Source organism: Lissotriton vulgaris, chromosome 6 (genome assembly GCF_964263255.1).
Source record: "Lissotriton vulgaris chromosome 6, aLisVul1.2, whole genome shotgun sequence".
NCBI lineage: Eukaryota > Metazoa > Chordata > Amphibia > Caudata > Salamandridae > Lissotriton > Lissotriton vulgaris.
In genome coordinates this window covers 387,358,456-387,385,196 of record NC_141694.1, presented here as the reverse complement: position 1 = coordinate 387,385,196, position 26,741 = coordinate 387,358,456, and the positions used below count along the sequence as shown (strand labels likewise).

The following is a 26,741-nucleotide window of genomic DNA, read 5'->3' as shown; positions in this document are numbered from 1 at the left end:
TTGAGGAGACACCCCACAGCAGAAAATGTCCCAGGAAGCACCTGGGAAAAGTTCCTCAGGAAGGAAACGAAAAATCAAATTCTCAGAGCAAGAATTGGAATACCTTATTGAGGGAGTGATCAAAGAACATGACCGGCTCTTTGGGAAGGACTCAAGGAGGGTGCCTGAGGCGGACAAAAGACGCATTTGGATGTGCATCCGCGCCAAAGTAAATTCTGTGGGAGTGACCCAGCACTCCATAGATGAATTAAAGAAGGGGTGGTACGACCTCAGAGGGCGTGCCAAGGAGAGGATTGCAGAGAGGCTGGGGGAGCGTGTCACAACAGGAGGAGGAGAGCCCACTGTACCACCCAACACCCCACTGGAGGACCTTCTGGAGGACACCCTGAATCCCCAGGCATGCGTGGGGGTAACCCGGCTGGACTCCTCCCGACCCACCCAAGAATCCCAAGGTAAGTGCCATGTGAGTGCGACCCTGTCCCCTAACAATGGCCATGACCGCAGAGCAACCCATTAGAAACCACTGTCATGCAGCCCATGCACACCAGAAAAGCCCTATTGCATTGCGGGACATGTATTCTGACCACAATTTCCATCTAGCCCCATACAGCCAGACCTGTCCAGTGAGAGTCAATCCTACAGCCAGTCAGGGAATGCTAGCCTGCATGCATGTAGCAACCTTACATTTGCAAGATACATGTCATTAATCAACGTCCACTTTACATGACAGGTGGCGCTGAAGAACCCAGCACTGATAGTGAGGCCCTGCAAATAGATGACAATCCTGCGGACACCGAGGGAGACGTCCATCCTTCCTCTCAACCAGGACCATCAGGACAAGCAGCAGCACCAGCAGTAGTACCACCACCTGCCCCTGTGGACAGGGCCACCTCAGCAACAACAGGCGCGCCACAACCGCAACGTGTGACACCCATGCCAGTGGCACTGGCAACAACAGCTGCAGCACGGAAACAAACTTGGCGCACAGCCACTGTGAGAACACAGTCCAGCGGACTAGTGAGGGAGCCGCGCAACACAACACCATGCGCAGGCAGGGGGCTGAATGTGCGGGTACCTGGCCTGTCAATTGAGCGCCGTATGCTCCGCATACACCAGAAGCAGGCACGTCATCTTGCAGCCATTCACCTGCAGCTGCACAAGACTGCAAGGAATGTGGGACAGCTCTCTGACAGAATGGAGAGGATGACCACTGCAGTGGAGGAAAACACCCAGGCCATGTTGACCCAGCGGGACGTCAACCGGCGCTGCCACCGCCAGCTGCTGACCCGCCTGTCTGCGTACACACGCTCGAACCACATCATAGGGAATGCCACCTCCCAACTCTCACAAAATTCAAATGGTGCAATGCTGCCAGGATGTCGCTAGGGCACTGGAGCAAGTCACCACTGCAGTGCAGGGTCTACAGGAGACTGGCCATGGCCAGGCAGGTGGGGGGGGATGACGCAAGTGAGGGCAATTCAAGCCAAAGCAGCCAATCATTGCCACTGGTGACAGTACCCCATCGCAGCACAAGGCCCACTGCTGCCTCACGGGCAAATGCTGAGGAAGAGGTGGAAAGGCGACTGGGAGCGTCCACCTGGAGGCGCCATTGACAATATATTTCGTGCTATGCAGGGCCATGCTGATGAGACAAGCATGCCCTCCTCCCATACATGGGGATGTATGATTCAATACAGCTCTCATGTAACTGTAAGAAAAAATGCCACATTATTGTGAAAAAAACAATAATATATATTCAGTACCAGTTAATCAGACTCATGTCATTATTTCAATTGTCATGCATGAGTGAAGTGTTGGGTGAGGGGAGTGGGTGCACTAGAAACAGTTAATTGTGATTTGGTTGCGCCGCCTGTGTCCTTCAGCAGGATTCTCCCCGAGTCATGACGCACATGTGCAGGTTGGGGGTTGTCCCCTTCGGACTCACTGCCAGAGATCTCTACAGGTATCCTGCGCTTGGTAGCAATGTTGTGGAGTATTGCACACACGGCCACGATGCGGCAGCAGACCTCAGGCTCGTATTTTAGGGCCCCACCAGTCTTGTGAAGTATGCGGAATCGGCTCTTCAGAAGGCCAAATGTCCTCTCAATGCAATTTCTTGTGCGTATCTGTGCAGCATTGTAACGCCGTTGCTGTGGTGTGGCAGGGTTGAGGTATGGGGTGAGGAGATACTCACGGAGACCGTAGGCGCTGTCACCTGAATGAAAGGAGCAGAGGGTGAGTGCCTGTTATGCGCAGATACATGGTCACAATGTACTATTTGTTGGCATGTGTACTTACCTAGTAGGTGTCCTTCGCCAAAGTCTCCCCTGGCCAGTCGTGTGTGCATGCCGCTGTGCCGGAATATGAAGGAGTCATGTGTGCTCCCCGGGTATTGTGCCACTATGTCCGTGATGATTGTCTTAGAGTTGCACACCATCTGGATATTCAGGGAATGGTAGGACTTGCGGTTCCTATACATGTATTCTGTTTGTGCAGGTGGGCAGATGTGGATGTGGGTACAGTCAATGCATCCTATTACATGTGGGAATTGCGCAATGTTGTAAAAAGGATGCTTGGTTTCATTCAAGCCCTGTTGGGTGGTCGGGAATGTGATGTAATGGTGTAGCCGGGTCAGCATTGCCTCCAGGAAACTCCTTAGGCTGCGGGACATGGTGCTCTGGGAGATCCCCCCTGCAACGGCAACTACCCCCTGGAAGCTTCCGGAGGTCAGGAGGTGCAGGCTGCACAAGACCTGGACATGGGTGGGCAAGGCATTGGTCCTCCTTGTTGGGTGCTGCATCAGGTGGTCTAGGTCCCGGATCAGCTTAGTGATCATTGCCCCATTCAGGCGGTACTTGGAGTAGATGTGCTCCGCAGTTTGGCACAGAAGGGTGATTCGCTGGCGGAATGTTCGCCCCATGGATCCTGCGTCTGTTCCTTGCTGCAGCCTGGAGCCTTCGCCGCCTGACCACCATGTAGAGTCCTGGCATCGTGAAAGTCCTCATGCACCTACTGTGTCTCCTTAAGTATGTTTGGTCAGGCCGGCAACTGTGGCTAGATTTTTTTTTCTTCTTCATGGTTACCACCTGGTTTGGGTTCTCCTTAAATTGCGCGTCACGAATAGTGATTTTCTGATTTTTCGCTATTTGCGAGTTTTCATGAATTGCATTAGCGAATATTTAGCGAGTTCGCAAAATATTTAGCAGAATCCATGGATTCTCGCTAAATCCGATTCGCTATAGGGGTTCCTCCTAGATTCTGCGAATTATTTTGCGATTTCGCAGAATTTCTTTTGCGAATTCACAATTTTATACATTTTCTAATCATGAACTGCTTTTCTTTTGATTGCGATCGCAATAGCTAATTCGCAGCTATTGCGATCACAATTTTGGTTGATGAATCTGGCTGCAAATCTTTGGTTGTATTTAATGGGCTTCGCTATCTTTCCATTTTTTTTTATAGAATGTTTGTTAATTATACTGTACTATGTCAGTGTATTCGGCGAGTATGCCATGATGAAGGTTGCTCTCTGCTATTAATAAGTAATTGTTTAAAATTCGTAAAAAATGTAAAGTTCTAAAAAAACAAGAAGGCTTAGGGCAAATGAAATTTTCTAAGCTTTAGACTGGAAAACATATTTTCTACAAGAAAAATGATGGTGCGTTGTGGTAGTGCTCCCTTTCTATTCACCCTCACAGAAACGTAAATGCAAACTTCCACTAGGGTTACAGTGTCATTTCTTTTCTTCAACACCTATCCAGTCCTGTTAATAAGAATAATACACTCGTTTGGTGTGTTATTTTATAATTGCAAAATGATGGAAAGCTGATTTCCAAATTTTGATCTGCCAGCAGAGAGGTGTTTAACATTTTTCCAACTGTCTGATATGGATAGTCCGTTGAATGAATCACAACTGTTTTAAGGGTAAACCTTCGAAGCAAGCCTTAATGGCACATATGATCTCTGTGTATGTGCAGGCCAATAGATATTTAATTTATAGTTTTAAGATCCCTCGATGTGTGCAGGTGAATGAAGATTTCTTCTGAGTCACTGAGGTTGATTTCTCAGCTAGTTTCACTGATAAAGAATTTTGGGAGAAAACTATTTTTCTCAGTGACTTTAAGTGGGAGCTGTTGTAAGTTAGAATTGTGGTAAGCTGAGTTAGGTTGAATCGAACTGATGGAGGATTTACACCCATGCCTGCTGAAAAATATGCGAAGGCTACAAAATGCATCAGTTACAACTACTGTTCAGTATCCGAAGTACAGAATGGCTCTATCAACCTCTGTGTGAATATAGCATTTTATTGCAGTGAGACACACTTCTCTCTTCTACCTGGCTTTCATAGTTCATCTGAACTTTCAGGAAATGCCTGTTCTTCTTTCGTGAAAACTGGCACAATACCATCCATCAAGAGCCATGCAATTAGATCAGATGTATCTGACAATGGCCCCAAAATACAAAATGTCTCAAATGGATGTCTTGATCTCTTTTACGATCACTTTCTTTTCACAGTGCTCAATTACTCAATCCAGGTCAATATGACTGCTCTATCATCTCGGTCATTACTTGGAAGTTTAAGACTAGGCATACTTCAGAAAGAAGATAAGGGCCTTGTAAAGGTTTTCTTTTATCGATGTGTATTAGAGGATGTATAAAGTAGGACTATGCCTTGGCATCCGGGAATTCTTTTCTACCAGTGAGAGAGAAGTTTGAAGAAAGCAGACTGGTCAATAAATCAGAGATGAATGATGAAGATGAAAGTGTCCACACCACACAGCCAGAACTGAATTTAGATTAACATGACTTAGATAGGATTACCCCAGTAGCAGAGAAAGTTATCATTTAAAAGGATTACATACTCAGTTGTGAGTATGTTGGGAAAATTATCACCCAGTCATAGTCACAGAAACCAGAGAGTGGTTCGAGGATGTGGTTGCATTAATGCTGGAAGTCACATTTGATGTCAAGAGTGTTTAGTAATTATTCACCTGCACTTTTACTATCGGTGTGAGTTGAACCCCATTTTCTTAAAGATTCTCTCCCTGTATTTCCATTTTTATATTCACTATGGGTGCATGCAAGGTGTAGCAGGTAGGAACATTAGGTTAAAACCTGCCACTCCTTGCCTGGTCGTTTATCCTATTGACATTCCAGGTGACTATTTTCGGGTAGTGAGGCATACATGAAAGTATTGTAATGTTGTACGGTATGAGTCCATATTGAGATGGATCCAGCGGATTTTAACTGTTTAAAAAGTCATCAGCTCATAATTTATGGTTTTTTTCAAGGATTTTAGTAGACAGCGGCAGGTGTAAAATGGGCCAATAATTTTTCGCATCTCCTTGGTCAGAGAGAAGTTTTTTCGAATTCAATACACCAGCACCTTTTTCCATGCCGCAGGGAAATGACCAGTGGCAGGATAATTTTCAAGATTTTAACAAGGTGTCCAGAAATCATACTAGAGATCAATTGCCGCACGAAGGGCGGGCAAGGATCCTAGAGGTATCCCGACTTAGTAGTCTCCAGAAGTGTTTTTACTCTATCTTCAGTTGAGTACTCCGTTAAAGAGTCAATGGTGTTCAGGGTGCAATTTTAATTTTCGGTCGACCATGGACATGACATAGGGGCGTATTGATTACGGGAGAATTTCTCATAAACACTATTTACCTTGGTTTGGAAAAAGTCAGCTAGCTTATTACAAAAAACCGTGGTCAGGGGTAAAAGACTTACTTTGATCGAAGTTAGAGAGGATAGTAACAATTTTAAAAAGTTATCTTGCAGATTCTTTGGCAGTGTTTATCTTTTCCGTAAAACATTTCATTTTTGCTGATATTTTTAGTGCTTCTTACTTGTCTAGGACTATTTTGTATTTGTTGTTCTCTTCTGTATAATATTCTCTTTTTCATCTGTGTTCTTTAGCGATACAGATATGTTTATGTTTCCTAAACTCAGGAGAATTCCAAGGGTCTAGTACCAGTTTCTAGAAACATTTGTCGGAAGGGGGTCCTTACGCCCAAAAAGGTTTTACAAGGGGGGTCTCGGCATCAAAAAGTTTGAAGACCTCTGGTCTAGAGGGATTTTTCGTGTTTCTTCTCATAGTTTTTTTTCTGGGGCTACTCTGGTAGCGGCAGAATCTATTCACTTGGTAAAATTGGAGGTGGCAACTTCAATTTTAGTATCAAATACTTGGATAGGAGTTTTTAGTACGGTATCTAACTCAAAATTGTTGATTTTACAGCAAGGGTAACATTTTATGACTTTCTGAGGTTTGGAAGTACAGGTATTTCTAGCAGAACAGCAAGTTTGAAAGAAACTGCTCTGCTATCAGACCAGGGCAAAGGAAAAGCTTTGTCGAAGCTTAAAGAAGGATTATTAATGAAGATTCCATCCAGCATGGTCTGGACCTTATGAGTGGGTTGGTTGACTAACTAAGGCCAAAGCTACAAAGGCAGTCAACCAGATGCTCGGCTTCAGAGCTTTCCTCGACCTCTATGTGAAAATTTAAATTGGGAAATTCCATAGAGTATTCCATGAAGGCTTGTACAGATGTAATAAAACTGTCTCAAGGCCCTGGCGGACGGAACACCAAAGTGCCATCGAACACAACAGTTTTATTGAATTGAAAGGTAAACATTAATGCTTATCCCTCTAAGACGATAGAAGGAATGACCACTGCTTTAATATGATTGTGATAAATAATCACAACATTTTAACTTGTCTATCTAGTCTATGCATGTCATTGCTGTTAGGAGCGGCCATTTTCAAACATGAATGCGCTGAGCTGTTGATCCAGGTTTCAGTAAGCAATGCTAAATCTGAGGCATAGCAGTCCATAGATTGCGCAAATTCGAATATGTTTAATAGCACCTCCAAAATCAGTTCAGATTGGCATCCTGGGGCCTTTGGTGGGAAATTAACAATACCACCCTGGTTAAATTAGACCTAAAATCATAGTTGCATTTAAAGCAGCAGACTAAAATTAGCATTGCTGTTGCAAACATCTCAGCCACTTTACTTATGCTTGTTACCAATAGCCATCAGCCTGTCTCTCGTATAGCCCTCGATAGAGAGCTGACATGTGATCCTGGTGCATGGTGCAGTCAGACCACAGACAGGCACGGGCAGGCTTGCCTTCGTCGTGCCTTCGGTTCACTAGTGGCGTGCCCGCTGTGCATGTCCATTGTGTGGACTCACTAACCGTTCCTCTAAAGGGGCTGGCATAGAGGGGCGTGGCCGGCTTCAGTGAAGTGCTGACAAGCCTCAGGAAGCTGTAATGAATGGGGCAAAAGAAAGGAACAGATTGGAGTCGCGCAACCCCTTCTCACCTCAGCAGCTCCACTGGATAGCAAGAGTACTGTCAACCAAGCAAAAACTAAATAAAAAGTGAGAAAAGAATAGAACTCATAACATCATTCAAAGTGGGCTATGGAGCCCTTTGATCGGCACAATGTAAAGTGGGAACCAGGAACCCTCAAAACATCCACCGCATGTGTTGTACAAGGAAAGTAAATGCCAATTACATGAACACCTCAAAGGACCCTGCGTGGGCGTCCTCTAAAAAGGCCAGCATAGAGGAGCATGGCCGTGGGCATGGCCGGCTTCAGGGGAGTTCTAGCACGCCTCAGGAAGCGATAATGAATGGGGCAAAAGAAAGGAACAAATTGGGGTCCAGCAACCCCATCTCACCTGACAAGCTCCCCTGCAAGGTAAGAGTACTGGCAACCAATCAATATCTAAATGAAAAGTCAGAAAAGAACGAAACTCAAATCATTTTAAATTGGCTATTGAGCCCTTTGAGTGGCACAATTTAAAGCCAGGCAGTAATACAAAGGAGGCTTAGGTGTGGACAGGAAGGGTTATCCTGGCAGAATAACTTGGAGGGGCTGTACCCAGCCCGCTTACATTTCAAAGGGCTTTGCCTCCTGCACACACAAATGAAGCGGACACGAGCCCTGCCCTAAGGGATCGAGTCGGAACCAAAAGCAGCATTGGCTTAAATGTTCAAACTAGCCTACTCCCTTCATCCTTTCTCTCCTGAAGCAAACCCCCACCACATCATCCCCATTGTCGTTTGACAACCTAAAACATTCTGGGAGTTTTAATATTTAGCTATTTCATTGTTGCAAAATATACGACGCAAAATTAGAGCCCAGTCATGGAAACTTGGGGGCATATGTACAAGCCCCTATGGCCACCACAACGTCACCTATATTTATGTTGTGGGGGCAATAGGGGCTGCGCCTGATGTAGGCAGTGTCAAGCCCCTTAACGCGGCTTAACGCTGCCTTGTACATAAGGTCCCCTTTCACGCTATGGTTAGCGTGAAAAGGGTGGGCATTGGGTGTTGCTGTGGGCATTCCACCGCAACACGCATTCATTTTGACGCTGCCCCTATGTACAAGGGTGGCGTACATATCAGGCAGAGCCAAAATTAAGACCAGGTAAAAACTAGTCTTATGTTAGAAAAATGAGGAGAATTGCATTATTTCTCCTCGTTTTTGCTTTTTCCATGTGTGCTGCCTTGTGTAGCACACATGGAAAAAACAAAATACCATGATTTGTTTATGTGCAGGAAGGTGTCCCTTCCTGTACATAAACAAACTTTAAAACAAATGCCATTTTGTCACTTTCATGTGTGCTGCATGAAGCAGCCCACATGAAAGTGACAGAACGGTATTTCTAGGATTGTTTATGTGCAGGAAGGGACACCTTCCTGTACATAAACATTCAGCCACTGCATGCAGACACCCTTGCACTCTGGTGCAAGCGTGTCTGCGTTGGGGCTAAGTTGCTAAACTTAGCGCCATTGCAGGGGGAAACACAAGACTGCACCGCATTTTTGTAAATATGGTGCAGCCTTGCTTTTCAGAAGTGGAGGAGAGAGGCGTTAAGGCAGGTAGGCGAATGCCTCTCTCCTCCATTTCCTAGTACATATCCCCCTTGATGTACTGGTAAGTAACATGGAATAAGTCTCTCTGGCTGTAGTTCAGTGATGCATGCACATATTCCTATCTGGTCACTGGTTCGTATTTAGCTTGACAGCCTTTTGGTGATACTCACATTGCTCAGTCTTTTGTTTAGGTTTCTCCTTGCTCCCATACAGTGGCTTTGTTAAGATTAAAATATGCAATGTGGCAGCACAGGAGGACTTAAATGTTACTGGGAAACATGAATTAGGGCATGCTCTTTTGCTCATTGAAGGAAGAAACATACAGCATCTGTAAAAAGTGGCCTTACACTGATGGGAAGCTGGGGGTACAGCAAATGAAAAATTTGCGTGCCCATTGGAAGCTGTTGCGAGGGGGGCTCCTCTTATAAGGGAAGTAACATTCACCTCTGTTCACAGCAATTGTGCCTTGTGACACATCAGTAGCCATAATTTAGGCAGCTGAATGCAAACGTTTTTTCATTCAGTTGGAACCCACTCACTGGTCATCCACCAAGTTACACATTATAATAGCTATCCACTGTCACTAGGGCTATCAAAGTGTACAAGAGCTGTCAGGCCCTGCCAATCGGCCTGTCTTTGGGTGTATTGTGTTGGCACAGGCATACCCTTATTGACAGTATAAGGGTAGAAATTAAGGAAGAGGTGTTTAGGAATACGTTCGGAAGAGGCATATTGGAAGGGCCTGAAGTACTAAGGTATAGTTAGGGGTAGAGGCCCTGGGGTAAAGATAGGACTAATTCTCCCATGTGTTTTAACCACAGGGTCCTCATATCGTTTTTGATCTCTCCCATCCTCCCTGCTAATAAAGAGATACCTTGGGGCTGGATGAGGAACTTATTTTAACTGTAAATAAAACCCAAAACAAAAGTATTCAAAGAGCTCCCGGAAACATAGTCGAGCCTTTAGGAGTGAGGGTGAACCCGACGATGAAGCATGTCATTACTAGAGTGGGTGAGGGTTTCATTTAAAAAAAAAGTTGCCCCCCTTTATCCCACCACTAAGTGTGGTAGAGTTTAGGCGTGATGTATTTTCCCTCCTCACAAGCACTGCCAACTCTAGGAGAGGAATAATTCACTGGTTATTGTATATAAATATGGTAGACATATTATGAGATAGGTAGGGGCTGAAGTACTAAAGTAGAGGTACTGGGTACAGGTAGGGCTAGTGGTGCTACAGTATTAGCACTAGTAGAGGTAATAGGGTTCAGCCAGGTATATACGTACTGTACTTGAGGCACGAGGATACCCTAATAGGCCCTACTTCACACTTGTTTAGCTGGACCTCAGGTTTCCATTGTGCAATGTTATTGACAAATGTGGAGACATCTGAGAATATCACTCCTATACCTCCGTCTCAGCTTTCGAGCTCTCATGCCTCCCTCATCATACTAATCCATCTTCACGTTTCACCCTTCTTACATCTCTTCGTCCCTCCTCTCATCCTTCCATCCTCACATCCTTCCCTCCTCATATCTTACACTCATTGCATCTAGTCCTCTTTAAAACTCTCTCTCCTCATTTTCCCCCGACCTTGCATATCCCCCACCTGGCACCTCTCCCTCTTACATCCCTTACTCCTCACATCCTTCCCCCATTGCATCGCAAGCAACTCAAGCAACAGCCACAATTTCTGTGAGGATGAAGCCTGAAGCAAATCCCAAATTAACCTGTGCTCAACTCTCTAGCAGCTTCGAAAATGAGTGCTGTTGTCAGTCCTTTATTTCCATGACGACTGACAAAGTCAAGATTTAAGTTTTGCAAAGGCACTTAGGGCCAGATGTAGGTGGCTAAATACCGGTCTGTAACTCCGAAATTCCTTACATTTCTGCGTTACCGACCGGTATTTAGCCATGTGCGATGTAGGTGACTTTAAACCTACATGCAAAATAAGGACTCGTAAAATAGCGATTCCTTATTTTGCTCTTGCATTTAAGGAATCTGAAATACTGATTCCTTAAATGCAATGTACGTAGCACTGAAAACAGTGCACCTCAGCCTTAAGGAATCGCCTTTTACTACCAACTTCAAGTTGGTGGTAAGTAGCGATTTCCTTACAAAAAGCACTTTTTTGCTTTTTTTAACGTGCCATGTGGCACACATCCATGCCCTTGGGGCATGTATGTGCGCCACATGTGCACCCCTGCACATTTCAGGGGTGCAACAGGGTGTCTTTTGGACATCCTGGCACCCTTGAAATACCTCCCGCTATTAACGATTCGGTAATACCGAATCGCTAATAGTGAATCTCTTCCCATTAATTCCTATGGGCCTCCTAGCCCATAGGAATGAATGACTAGGTATTCCTTAATAAAGAATCGGAATCACTGATTTGTTATTAAGGAATGTTAAGGAATCGATAATATTTTAGTGATTCCTACCTACATTTCATTTAGCGAGTCCTTAATAGCGATTCTGTAATAATCGCTATTAAGGACTCGCTAAATGGAAGTTACCTACATCTGGCCCTTAGTTCTGTCATCTTACTTGAAATATCTCTGCCCTAAAACCAGAACTGTCACTAACATCCCACCAATTCACTAAATACCCCCGGGAGGCTCATAAATGAGTGGTACTGCTACAAAATCGGCACCCAGCAACAAAATCAGCACCCAGTAACAAAACCAGCACCCACACATCCTCCCTCCCGGTAAATAGCCCATGCCTGGTACCTCCAGTCTGGGCCTGTCTCCCCTGTATTCGGTCCTCAGACAGTTTGGATCCTTGACAAGGGGAAGAGGAAGAACTTTATAGAACCAGTTGTGGAGACAGGAAAGACATTCTCCCCGCATAAAGGGTAGGACCAGGTAAAACTATTGGCCTTCCAGGCCACTCATCAGAATTCTCCTGGACCTGTAGAAGTTACAGAAGAAGGACTGGCCTGCTGCTGGAAGACTGCCTTTCTTTATGAGAAGGAAGATTAGATCTGCTTGCCTTAGTCCCAGGCTCACCAGATCGACTCTAAAGGTCAGTTGATGGCCTCCTGTGTGAGTTACAGGGACACAACTTCAGACGCTTCCCTGCACCTGTCCACCTGAACTATTGCAACTGGACCTGCCTGGACCTACCTGAGCCCATCTGCTGAGCCCCAAGAGGTGCCCCCCAGGTCCTGGACCTTTAGCTGTCATCAGAGAGTACCCCCTGATAATCTGTGGGTTCCATCAGATCCGATGCAGCGAGATGCAACTTGATTCAGGTTCTCGCATCACAGCCCTCTCAACTTCTGATTGGAACCGGCGCAGCATGATTTAACTTGACACAGGCCTGGCCTTGCAGCGCCACGTGGCTCCTGATGAGAACCGATGCAAAGTGACTAGAAGCCTCCCATCAAGGGCATAAGTTGCAACTCTCACTGGGACTAACCTGGTGCCAGTATATGGCCTGTGGTCCATTGCGGTGGGACTGTACTTGTGACTTTGTCTTGGTCCGGCGCAACCAGATAACCAAAGATGGAGCTTTGTGATTTAGGTGCTACTTTTACTAAAAACTTTTAAATTAAAGATCTCTGCCTAAAAGGCTTGGATTTTTTTCTGATATCATTTTATTTATTGAAATGTACTCTATTTTTCTTGGTTTGGGATTTTTCAGTGGTTTTCACTTTATTACTGTTTGAGTGCTACATAAATACCTTACACGTTGCCTCTATGTTAAGCCTGACTGCTTTGTGCCAAGCTACAGAGGGTTAGGTACAGGTTTATTTATTATTTGTGTCTCACCCTGACAAGTATTGTGTTTATTATTTGAGTGTTTCCTCTCAACTAATAACCCTGTTTCTTACACATACTAGTGCCATTATTTAGAGCTAACAGTGTTCTGTACAGCTCATGGGATCTACTTCGCTTAAACAAAAGATCTTTCCCAGGGCATTTGTATGATGCTTACCTAACCCAACTTCAGTAGGATAGCTGGTAAAAGGTGAGGTCACTTTGAGTTACTGACGACCAGATCTTGAAGCTTGTCACTAGGTCTGGTATCGGGGGGGTTTATTCTTACCTAAAGAAGGAAGGTAGTTTGGGTTGTTGTTGGCATGAAAGGATTAGGCTGGGATATCTCTGTAGACTCTATAGTCTCTACAGCAGTATATACAGACTCGTTTTCACAATCAAGCACTGTAAGAGATGTAATAAGACACCACCTAGAGACATTCTCATTTCTTCACTCAACTAAGAGAGGCAGAGAAAGGGGAGTCCTTGCTATCCATGCATGGGGAGTGAATAGTGATCGATGCATCCTCCAGTGGTGCAGTGTCTGGTACATCTCAGTAAAACCTGATGCAATGTAATTTCCACACGGGTGGTGAGGAAAAACATATTTTATCATTTGGCAGACGATGAACATATGTCTTTATGAATAGTGGGCTCCTGTAAAATTGTCACAATTCCTATTTTAAAAAAATTAGCCTCATTTCTCACTAGCTGCCCAGATATTTAGGCCCATAAATCTAATGGCTGGTGTAAAGCCTGTCATCTAGGACAACGAAGAGAGCTATAGTATAGCAAGCATGGGTCTGAATTAATTGTGTGTGTCTGGTTTGGGTGGATTATTTGATTACCCCATCCTACCTGTCCTACCTCCTTACCTCACTGGAGGAGCTTTTCTTGATGGGTGAGGGGTGAAAGAAATCATCAACACTTAAGGGGCTGGCCATATTGGGCCAATGGCTATGCTCTTCCTTTTCCCTGACAAATGCAAGTGTGCATCCTGCTGAATCAGCACTTAGTGTTTCTGAGGAGCAGAAGGTTGTGGAGAATAGAGTATTTGATACTGACAGAGCCACAAAAGTAGAGTTGATAGCTAGATCCTCAGGGCAAGGAATGCAAGTATTGCAAAACAGACAAAAAGGAAGTTCCACACACACCAGCTATTCCAATGGACTGGTTTTCGATATATCTGGAAATGTTTACGTGCTTGAAGCAGATGGGTTTGCAGTGAGATGCACCACTTTTTACCCAGATACATTTGGAGTGCAAAAAACACCTGACAAAAAGAGAAGCCTAGGGATACGGCTACCATCAAGGGATCCATAGGGTTAACCCTCTGTCGGATAGTCTTTGCGCTCTCCAAGAAATGTACTGCTGAAAATTATTATGATGTGATTTCTTGAGGCAACGGAGTAATGGGAACAATTTTCACCAAAGGGATTCCCTGAGCACTGAACAGGGTGATATCATAGACTGCCCAGACTACAGGCGCCACTGACTCCCCATCTCTAGCCTTTAACCCTGCCACTTAAAAACTTCAGCTGTAAATACTACCATCTAATTCCTACATGCCCGAGATTTGGCGGGCTGAAGATAGATTCAGAGGCGTGGATACATCATCTCACTGGCTGCCTCCACCTCAAATTTGTAATTGGTGGTTGTGATGTGGGTGGTGACACCTTTGCTGAGGGAGGCTCTACTCACATTCTAATTAGCAGCTCTGATGCAAATGGTGGTCCTTGCCCGTAGGAAGGCTACTACCTACTTTCACGAAGGTATTAATAGGGGCTTCTGCATGGCCTCATTTTAATGACTGTGGTCGATTATTAGCTAGGGTCACAAATCAGTGCTCGAGTATTACATGCACAAATCTGGTAGTAGCAAAGAAAGTAGTTTAAATAAAAGATAAGGATTCAATAAAAAGTTTGCATTGCCTTCTCCCAGACTGAAATGTGATTTTACTGGAAAATCATATTTCTTCATTTTGGATCCGAATGCAGAACTTCATGTCTGTACATGATCCATTTCTTACCAAAAGCTTCCATCATACGACTAGCAACTCTCTGAAATATGTTACAATTTTAGGAGAGATGGCAGGAGGTTTGCTGCTAAGCTTGTCACCGAGGTGTCAGATTATGAAGCATTTTTCATAGAGGTGACGCTTTATTCTACTCCTCCATATCAGAGTTCATTAATTAGAAGCCAGGGTGAAGTCCCTTTTGTTTAACTTATAATATGTCAGGGATGACCTGCTCATGGCTGTCACTGTTAGCTGGTTGGCCTGTGAAAAAAAGACAGCTGGTTACATTTCACAGGCATTGTGCTGAGACACAGAATGGGCACTGTCTTCCAACATTGTACATGACCATATTCGGACTGGCCTATAGGGCAATCTGGCATTGCCCAAAATGCTGGCCTGACATGTCAGTGTGTGGGTCCATTTTCTGGCTGCTTGTGAGCCTGTTTTATGGTGTGGTGAGCTATTTTTTCTTTGGTATTGCAACAAAAATTGCCTCCAGCGAGCACATTGTGTGCACTCACCCATGTGTTGCACAACACATACATAGATTGCCTTTACACGTTTAAAACTGACTTGTTTTGCAAATGTAGGCCACGTTTTAGCTATCTGAGTTGATAATGGGGGCCACTTTTATTTTGGTCCCCGGGCCTATTTTCTGTCCAAGTCTGACCCTGTACATGTTTGGCAAGCTGAGAAAACCAGTCTGTCTTTTTTGCATCTGAGGCATCTAAAGTTCATACATATAACTCAAAATTGTATTAAGTTAATATGAACTTTAGATAGAAGGAGTCTTTAACAGAGAGGGGCAATCTCTGCTCACTGTCTAATGTTCATGCATTAACTTGGAAACATTCTGAGTAATACCTTTGAACTTTAGACTTCTCAGGCAAGAAAATGTAGCTGCTCAGCTCTGCGCTGATGTGTTCATGATAAGAACCCATAGGTCAATCGGTCCAGACGCACAAATAAAGTGAAAACCTGAGAGGAAATTTGAAAATCAGTAAATATTCTTAATATTAATAATGTGTCCTGCTCATGTTTCCAAGGATGCTGAAGACAAAAAAAAATAATGTTGACTGTGACTCTGGTTTTTATTTAATGGCATATAAAACACTTAGAAGCCAATTGTCATTGGCCCGATTCTGAAGTATTTTCAACATTGTCCTAAATTTCCTGAGAACCATTAAGTGCATTAAAATCATATGGGAACATATGATGCTTTGCGCAAAGGGGCGGGCAGAGAGAGCGTGGGGGGAGATAAGAGGTGTGGCTAAAAGAAAAAAAATAGTCAGTATTTTTTTCTGTCTATCACCTTCAGGTAACTACATATAAAATAAGGCACAACTTAAACGGAAAATAAAATGCAAGTTAAGTTAATCAGTGGGAAATCACTATGATTGATACATTTTGAAACCTCTATTAGTTGATCCTCTGCAAAGGTCTGTGTCTTGGAATGTCACTTAAAAAGAGGAAACTTTAAGTGATTCCATAATTTAAAGCCCATACCGGATTCCAAACACCCTTTACATTTGCAGATTGACCAGTTGTGAACATTTACATTTCTTTCAGGCAAGCAGGCACTCTAGCCAGATTGCTTGTTCAGCTGTCTGCCCTCCCTCAGTTTCACAGCACAGGAGACTCCCGCTGGATCACTTCAACGGATCTGGGTTTTCTCGTATTGCAGTTGAAGAGTTGTGGAAGTGCTGCCAAAACATGTTTTTCAAATATAAACAGCGACTTATGACAGTTATTACTCATTTCTTACAGTGATTTTAGACTTTTAAATTGATTATTAAAAAGTATTTATATTTTACAAATTCCACTGTGGAATGTAGCCTCAGTAGCCTGGTACTTGGGCATGATAGAAAAGTAGGATGCAAAGATTGTTACTGTGTGATTTCTAATACATTTTATCATTGTGCATGTTGAAACTGCAATTTGTAAATATACAATGCACGTTTAAGGTGGTAAGTATGTTTAACGTGTGTTCTCTAGATGTTTTGGATACAAAGGCATTACACATGCAGTCCTCACAACAATAGTGTAGTACAATGCCACCCTATCATATCCTTCAACTTCTCCTTGTTGATGTGGCTTAAAAGCTAGAGTACCTACTTTGAACTTCTCCGTGTTGCTGTGGCTTAACGGCTAGAGTTGCCTACTTTGAACTTCTACTTGATGATGTGGCTTAACGGCTAGAGTGGCCTACTTTGAAGCTGGGGAATCAGGTTTGAGTCTGACAGGAGGCTCAAGCATCCTGTGATTCATGGCAAATCACTTAATCTCCCCGTGCCTAAAAATGAATGTGTCCGTCTGTAATGCAACTGGATCTCACTCTGATACCTTCGGGTCAAGTTTATGCTATATAAAAGTGCAAACAAAAAAAAAAAAGAATGGATGGTTTAAGGACATCTGGACCAGGACAACAGACCAGGAGCCTTGATATCGTGAGACTGGATACAAAACATTGCAAGAAGGAAAGAAACAGAAGATGAGCCTTCTCCACTGATCTGTAACAGTATTCATATCGACATCAGATAACGAGGATTCCCCTACAATTCCGAAAGAAGCTGAAGTGAGACCTCTTCAAGTAGCTCTACCCCAGACCTAATGGTCTACCCTGGCCTTTTCGCCAATGATTGCATCTTAATGGGGAGCTGTGAGGGTGCATGCCTTCTTTTCAGTCCTCTGTGTATCTTGAACTAGGTTTGCACTCTACAAAGACTAAAACATACATACATGCATACATCAATGTTATTTCCATCTCATGTACCCAATACAATATTTACGCAATCATACTCTGATGTTTTTGTGTTAACAGAACCCATCATGGTGGACTAGAAGCAAAGGTCAAATTCACAGGCAGTGAACTAGAAATGTTGCTAGAAGAGATAAGTGTAAAGGAACTACCACTGGTTGGGTCGTGAGCACATCTAACTTCCATTATACAAGAAAACCGACATTCAGGCATAGACTTTGGCAAAATAAATGCAGTGCATTAGTAATAAGGAATACGTTTAAAAACATATAAGCCAGCTTGAAAACAATTACGGAAGGAATAAGTAAAGTGAAAGAACATGGAATAGGAACAGATGGTGGCCCTCCTATGGCTTTGACATTGACTCTAATAAAAAGCTCTTGCAATAATGTTAGATCAGTTGAGAAAAGTGGCAGTGAAGGCACATAATCTCAATATGCGATTTGTAATCATATTAATAATGTCAAAGTAAAGTATTTTGTAATGGCACATACTTCAAGTTAATCTGCGACTGGACAGTAAAGGCACACAGAAATCTGGTACTTTTATCAGTCTACAATGAGGTAACCCTTGAGTGCTCTAATCTTAAAAGAACGCAGGCGACACAAAGGTGAAACTAGTGAATATTAGTCAAACACATTGTGAACTGCTTGCGGATTGAGATACCTTGCCGGACATAGAGGCACATAGGCTTGGTATTGAATATGCATGGTGAGAGAATGAGAGTGCAGGATGGTATGTCAGGTTAGTATGCAAGTGAGGTCAAGTGATCATAATGAAATGATAAAATTATTGTCTGTGGTAAGAAATCAATGTATATGTCGACTTGCCACAACGGATAAAATTGTTGCAAATGAAAAATAATGCAAAACAAGTATTACCAAAAAACATGTTTATCTTTTATCTCTTTTGTATTATTATTATTATTATTATTGCATTTATTGAGTGCACAGCTACCCGGAGGTTTCCCGGCGCTTGCCTTGGGAACCCGTCCTGGCTTTTCCCTGTGAGATAGCCCCTACAGGGCATCCCCAAGGTGAAAGCCAGGCATCCCGCCGCAGGGGGGCCGTTGTGGAGATTAAGCAAGCTTAATGCCCAGAGTTGCAGAGTGAGTACCCATGATTAGAGCAGGCACCGAAGCGAGAATTATCGAGTCCGTGGACATTTGAGCTCAAGACCCTGCCGCGTCGGGAATTGAACCCTGGTCCCGGGTCTGACCTCAGCTTCCGGGTCTGCCTGCTCTACACCGTGAGCCACACTTCTCCACACAAACGAAAAAATTATGGAATAGTTTAATAAAAAAGTAACAAAAAGGCATAGAAATTGTAGTTTGTATTGTGGATAACCCATAGGGCAGTTGTTAGCCTATACAAAAGTAATATAGGTCTTATGGGAGGTTTTTGTGATTTTCACCATCAATGTTGATGCCCACCCTCTGAAAGGGAGTCCCAATCAGGGTTAAAGGGGTCAGGGAAGCTAAGAGCTTTTTCCCTCACTGCCCAACAATCTGGCATTTGGGGCAGGACTTACAGGATGCATTTGAGGCAGTCTTCATCCAGGGCCAATAGAACAGGTCGACAAGCCTGGCGAAGGTCTTGTCTTGCTCCATATGTCCTGACAGAACATATATCATGAGCCAATCCCAGTAGGAAACCCCTGTAACCCTAAGAGACCACCTGCACATGAACTGCCCCAGGCACAGGAACTTTAGTCTAACTGTAAAGGAGGTCATTCACCCAATAGATTTATTTTATTTATTTTATTTTATGTAGTTTATAAAGTGCACAGCTACCCCCGAAGGGGTGTCCCGGCGCTAGAACCTAAGTCTCAGAGGGGAGAGAAGGAACAGAGAGGGGAAGTAGCGTAATAAATCAGAGTCTAGAGAAGAGCCAGGTTTTGAGTCTGGCCCGGAAGATAGATTCGGAGGGGCAGAATCTGAGATCGACTGGCAGCGAGTTCCATAGTTTTGCAGCAATGACACTGAATCCTCTGCCACCCATTCTGGATAGTCTGAAGCGGGGAGATAAGGTGATCTTCAATGGTATCACCTGCTGCCTGGTCCATAGCTTGCAGTCTCAAGTTCTCCTGAGTGTGGCAGTCTTTCTGCCCTTTGCAGAATTCCTCCCTGTAGGCCCACCATCAACTTGCAATGCAGAAAGATCAGGCAGGTCACCCATGGTGGCAATGTTCTCCCTGGTAGGCTCAGGAGTATCCTCCTCCAGAGTCCTATCAACTTTGACTGTGGGAACTTAAGGGGCTGGTTTCCCATGCCCCTTGTCTTAGTCTTCTCAGTCTCCTGGTGCTCTTGACTAACTTCCTTGGCAGCCATGGACCTTGTGATCATACAGAGCGATTCTGGCAATGCCAACATCTACAAGCTTGACCTGAGCTCTACCTATTTCCAGACAGTATTCTCAAGGTCATTGCCCAACAGACAATCTACAGGCCTGGCAGGCCTCCCAGCTACTTTTAGAGAGTATCTGAGACCCCGGACTCAAAGAGAACCAGGGCCACTGTTAGCGGCTCTCACCGTTGTGTCAACTATGACATGGTGGAACGTGTTAGGGAGGACTTGCTCTGACGACACCAGTTGACACCTCACAGTTGTCAGGCTGACTCCTGTGTCACTCAGAGCCTCCACACATTACCCATTGATGGTGATCCATTTCCTTTACTTAGAAGTATTGGCATGCATATGGGCTTTTGGCAATATCTCCTTTTCCACTGGAGACACTAGGGTAACCTCTGTCTGATCCCCAAAGATAACAGGGACCACCTCCTCGCCAAGAGCCACACTCACCAACCCATGTGTCCCCCCACCAGTGGGGGACTGTGCGTTCTAGGGACATTTAGTGTTCCTGTTGGAATACCCATACTTGGTGGGCTAAGTTTACTGGGGGGAAAATCTCCCTTTCTGTTAATCAAAGAACCCTGTCTTCTTTGGCTCAGATTGGGACTGGTTACTGCTGTTCCCTTGGAAAATATTTTTGGGGCCTTTTTGAGAATTCTTTATTTTTAAGTTTTTCTCCCTCTCTTTCTTCTGCTCTGACACCTGACCACCCTTTTCGCAGTTCCCCCATATGCCTTTTTGGACACTCTGGTAATGGCCCAGAGATCTGTCTCCTCAGCAAGATTCTTGGGGCCAGCTTACTGTCCACTAGAAGCAGGCACAGCTCTGTAAAACAAATACTGAGCTTGCGCTTCCTAAAAATCAAGTTGTCAAGCCCATTTAAATCATTACTGTTAGACCTGGCACCTTGGCGTGAGTTTCCCTTCCACTTTTTGCTGATGTGCCTCAGATGTTTTGCTGGTGTTTGATGCTCAGGACACTGCGCCATGGCCGATCCGTGCCGCAGTGCAAGTGCTCCCAATGTAAAGTGTATGTGTAATTGATTTCCACGATTGGATTATTTGGTTTACTGTCAGTCCCCAGTAAAGTGCACGAGGAGTGCCGGGGCTTGTAGATACAAATGCTGCTAGTGGGCCTGCAGCGCTGGTTGCGCCACCCACAGAAGCGGCTCGTGAGATATGTCTCGGGTCCGCCATTGCTGACCCCGCGTACAGTCCCGTACTGTCACGCTGACTGTGCAAGTGCCCACACTTGCCAGTCCCGGAACCTTCCCTCACCTTCATATCAGTCACCCTTATGGTAGGCCTATGGGCAGGGTGCATTGTAAGCATAAGGTAAGACAAGCCTAGAGTGTGACATGTCCTAGTAGTGAATTACCGCCCTTCCTCATTCTTCACTATTGAAGGGCTACTTGTTCTCTTAGGCCAGATGAGCTGTCGGAGCTATTACACGCTATAGTCCCGGCAGGCTCAGGGAACACGGTAGCAGGTCGAGTTTAGTATGCCTGAATTCCGAATAATAAAATACTTCCTTTAGTAAGGTTTATTTTAATATCCTGTGTTTGCAAATGCTACTTTTAGAAGGTTAGCCTTTGCTCGCCTAACTGTTCAGCCCGCCTCTGCCAGGATGTGTATCTGCTGTCTGGATTTGTGTGAGTGACAGGGCTGGGAGATTCCCGGGGATAGTCGGGTGCTCCAGGTGGTGAATGGGGTGCTTACACCAGGATGGGTGGGCGGAGTAGTCCTTGACTCTGAATAGGGTTGTGCTCCACCACCACAATGTTGGCTCCACCTCCTGCGGAGCGTCTGATGTCTCTGCCCTGCACCCTGAAAGAAAACAGCAGCGTCCTGTCAACAAAGTACTTCAGAACCGGGTTGAACCAGGCTCAGGCCCCCTGGCCTGCAAAGACAAAAGAAACGCAGTATAAATATAGGAGCTCCGCTCCTTACAAATCAGATCCAGTTTTGACCACGACGAACCTCTGCCTGACTAGAAGGACCAAGAGAAGCTGAAGGACGGAAACCAGTCTGGATCCTGTTGGACTGGCCTGCAGTGGTGCCTTGCTGAGAACGGAGAGGAAAGTTTTATTAAACTTAAACCCTCTACCTCTAGCCAAAAGTGCTACCCCTCTTACCCGCATGCCCTGTGTAGTTGCACCAATCAGATTGTATCCAAATGAATTTAATAATTGTAATTGTGACCTCAGAAGTTCATATAGGGCAATCCTCTTCAATGACCATCTGCACAATTTATGGATGTAATAATGATGACCCCATGGTAATTAATAATGTCTCCAGTGAACTTACCAATTGGCCACTACCACTTATAATTTGTGGCGACTTCAATATAAATCTCTCACATGATTGGTCTACAAAAGATAATTGGCGTTACCATGGTCGAAAATCAAAAGTCTTTAAAGCAATTAAGGAACTGTGTATTACCCATGGGCTAATTGATGCGTGGCAGACTTTAAATAATAATCCTGATGATCCAGGGTATACATATTACTCAAATCCACATCATACACATGCTAGACTCGATTATTTTTTGATATCTAGTTCAATTAAAACTCATTCAAAAATAGGAAAATTACCCCGAATCATGTCGGATCATAATCCCTAACATTTGAGATAACATCTCTGATACAGACGCCACAAACTTGGACCTTTGAGAGGTCTTTGCTCTTTGAGAGTGAATACTGTAAACATATGAGATGCTGGATTTCAAACTTTTTGTTGGTTAATAATGGTAGTACTACGGTAAATTTTGTTTGGGACGCTTTAAAAGCAGGTATTAGGGGTGAAACTATACAATATTCACTCCGGAGCAACAAATGTGCAAGAGAATTACTAAGATTCTCACAAGAAACTTTAAAGAGGTTGGAGGAAGAGCTTATAACGGTAACAAGAAAATCTTCTACTATAGAAGAAATAAGTAATGCACAAACTCAGGTTGCAATAGCTAAGGCATCAATTACAAATATATACATCAATAAAGCTATTAAAAAAGCTACTGCTCACCGGGAAAAAATATATGAGGTTAGTGAGTCGGTTGGCCAGCAATTAGCAATCCAGATGAGACAGCAGACTACACAAAATCTAATACAAGAAATTCAAGACCCAATAATCGGTAGAGTAACTGACTCAGAGAAGATCCGAGAAGCATTTTGGCATTTTTATAGTGTTCTTTATACAGAAGAGGCAGAAATAGATCAAGAGAAAATCGCTGAATATTTAGATAGAGATACTTGTGACAAACTTAACACTGAAGACCAGCTAATTCTGGAAAAGGCCCCCGACATCGAGGAAACAAGAAAAAACGTGAAAGATCTTTCCTGTGGGAAGGCAACTGGAGTAGATGCCATCCCACTCGAATTTTACATAACATTTCTGGATCAACTCCAAGAAATCTTGTTGAGCCTATGTTTACACTTATTTAGAGGTGGCCAACCCCCCAATTCATGGTCTATGGCTAAAATTGTGATATTCCCTAAGAAAAATAAACCTCCCGACCAGATGGGTTCGTATCGACCCATCACCTTAATAAATGTAGATTCTAAAATCTACTCTAAATTACTCGCTAACCGTATCTCGTCAATAATTCATAAAGTTACATCTAAAATTCAGCACGGCTTTATCCCTGGGAGAGACACTACCGACCACACAAGGAGAGTAATCAGCTTGTTTGACTACACCCAGGTGGCAGGTGACCCGATGGCACTTATTTTACTTGATGCCGAGAAAGCCTTTGACCGGGTCTCCTGGCCATTCTTGTGGCAGGCAATGTCCAGGGTCAACTTCAATCATACATTTATTCAAGCAATACAAAAACTTTATATTAATCCTCAGGCGACGGTGATGGTTAATGGAGGGAATTCAAAAGTACTAAAAATCTCGAGAGGAACACGGCAGGGATGCCCTTGCTCCCCGCTGTTGTTCGCTCTCTATATTGATCCCTTTATTAGGAGATTATAAAATATTAGTACTATAACTCCCATCCGGATAAACGAATACTCAACAAAAATTCTCGCTTATGCAGACGATATTGCCATTGTCACTGCTAACCCAAACTTGGCTATGCCAATTATTGAACAGGAGGCACTAATATTTGGCACTATTTCAGGATATGCCTTGAATCGAGGGAAAACCCAAATAATTATTAACAACAATTGTGCTATGATAGACTCACGTATAACAAATTCAGCCACTTATCTAGGGGTTACAATAACTTCTGAACTAGAGAATTTAGTCGATCTGAACCTTAAACCTATTTCAAATAAAATACAAAAAGACCTTCGGCGTATTAATAATTTACATCTTTCTTTGATAGGACGGATAAATGCTCTAAAAATGGTCTACTTTCCAAAACTTTTGTTTTTATTTAGAGCGATCAATCTGGAAATCTCAGATCAATGGTTTAAAATAATGGAACGTATCTTTACGGATTTTATTTAGGCATATACTCAACCCCGCCGTGCCTATAAACTTCTCACACTTCCCAAAGAAAGAGGAGGGTTAAGTCTCCCAAACCTCAGGTTATATTATTGGACAACAGTCTTGTTATATAATCATGAGCTTTTTTTTCATGACGGAATAGGGATATCTCGGGATAAAGACGCACCGACTATTCATCAAATAATATTAGATGATAGAAGTATTGGCTATCTTTGGAGATATCTCTTTGATAGTTATCATAAAAAAGTTAAACTAAAAACACTCATAGCCGTGTTTAAAGTTTGGAAATCTGTGAGGAAAATGATAGGTTTGGGACGGTTATCTGTCTATACTCCAATACAAAATAACCCCCTCTTACCAGACATTTTTAAAGATACCTATATTGATAGATGGATCACAGCTGGAATTACTAATATAGGTTGTTTCTTCTCTGCAGAAGGGATATATTCTTTTGAATTTTTGAAAGACAAGTATCATCTTGAATGGAGAGATTTCTTTAAATATCTCCAAATTAGAGATTTTTTAATACGACGAGTGAGGAGAGAAGACAATATGCCTAAAAACATCATAGCTGAATTCCTTAGCCATCATCAGGAAAAAATACGGATTGGGGGATTTTACCAATTATTACTTACATATTTACCTGATGACAGGCAGAAGATTATTCAGAAATGGCAAAAGAAATTTATAATCTCATCTGATGGATTTGAGTATGTAATTGAGCTATCACAAACTGTACTCATGTCAACCAAAATACAAACACAATTTTATAAAATATGCTTCCTCATGTATTATACTCCAGATAGAATTGCCAAATGGGGTAATGGGAGAGGAACATGTTGTTTTCGCTGTAACTTACAAGATGCGGATTGTATACATATTTTTTCATCTTGTCCCGCTTTAACCTCTCTCAAATCAAAAATTGAACATTTCCTCTCATTAATCCTTAAAACTGTGGTTAATCTATCTGATCAAGCAATCCTATTAGGCTTAGTAAACAGTACTAATTTGAATACTGGTCACAAACTGATTTTTATCTCAATGGCCGTTTTAAGAATCTGTGTAGCATCGGCTTGGCTAGATCCTATCGCCCCCTCATATCAACAGTGGTTTTCAAGACTGTTAGCAATTTTTAATTTAGAAATGGCAATATATAAAACTAAAGGTAGGAAACGTAGAATAAAAGGTTTAAAAATATGGTCTCCTATAATAGAATGGTCTGAACTTCAGACATTCAATTAACAATAATTTGGCTAAAACTGTTTAGATGCAATGTATACCCAACTATTCTAATGCATATTTGTATTTTGATGATTTATCTGTTAATTTAAATATTTAATTTTATGTACTATTATGATTTATAAGATTTTGAAATTCTTTTTGTTCTACATTCAATCTGCCCGATCAGAGGGGGGGGGGGCTGGGGGTTGTCTTATGTGTTGTATTGTCTTTTCGTTGTATAAAATCCAATAAAAAGAGTAAAAAAAAAAAGAGAGAACGGAGAGGAAAGGACCAGAGAGGACTTTGTAGACTTGTGCCTGAAACGATCTCCAAGGGCTTGATCGAGAGCTTGCCCCCTGAACGGAACCCCAGGACCATTGGGTTCTATCTGCTTGTGCCCGTCTGCTGTTGGGCCTCAGTTCTTATTCCCTCGCCAGAGTTGTGACTCGGGTGCCTTCGCCCCCTCCCAGGTCGTGACAGCTCAGAGCTTGGTCGCCCCGCCGTAGAGAGCCCCGCTCAACCCTGAGTCGCTCTCCGCTTCAGTGCCGGGCCGCCTGCTCTCCTGTCACCTCGCCGCTAACGGAGCGCGCTGTGTGCCTCTCATCTACTCCAGCCGGAATGTGCACGGAGAGCATTTCATAGCCTCGGACGGTCCGTACGTCGTAACGTACCCGACTGTCTCGCTTTGCACTCCTGCATACCAAGGCTCGTGCCGCACCTCAAGAAGGGCCTCCCCGTACAGTGTTACTGGAAGCCTGGTGCTGCAACCGTCTGCCCGAGAACTCAACGCCCCTAAAAGATCCATGAGTACGACCCGGCGTGCTAAGAAGTAGTACGTCCCGCAGGCCTGAACGGCGCCTTGCCCCGTGAGCTGCATCGATCCCGGATCGCCGCAAACCTCCACAGTCTAGCTCCCCCGCCTCGCTCCTCGAGGGGGACCGAGCCGGAGAGATCCTCTGGAGAACCGTCGGCCTCGTTCGGGGTCCGCCCTCACTAGTAGTCGCGCTTGAAATGCCTCGGACTTCACCTAGCAAGGTACACTTGAACCCCGTCTCGAGTTCATATCGGATCCAGGGTCCGCAATGTTCTTATTTCCCTGTCATCGTACCTTGCTGAAAGAACGAACATTGAAAGACTAAACATGCCTATTGTAATCTGGTGGCCTCAACTCACTAAACGTTATTTTGTTTTGTGATAATCCTGCTTGAATCTATCTTTTATATAAAGTATACGCATTTTTGATACAATCATACGACTGGTGTCCATTTGTGGTGGGTCAGTGGGTTTA

General features: G+C 43.8%; 2 protein-coding genes across 3 annotated transcripts in view; one reads left to right on the top strand and one right to left on the bottom strand.

Moving 5' to 3' along the window:
• Positions 1-26,741, bottom strand: part of DLGAP2 (DLG associated protein 2) — an 800,561-nt gene that overhangs the window by 390,536 nt on the left and 383,284 nt on the right. The window lies entirely within an intron of this gene.
• The window catches only part of LOC147707368 (uncharacterized), a 93,247-nt gene continuing 66,531 nt past the window's right edge, over positions 26-26,741 (top strand). The window contains exons 1-2 of the mRNA XM_086925092.1: positions 26-452; positions 731-1,298. Coding sequence (XP_086781218.1) covers positions 26-452; positions 731-1,298 — 995 coding nt within the window. The remainder of the gene's footprint in view (positions 453-730; positions 1,299-26,741) is intronic.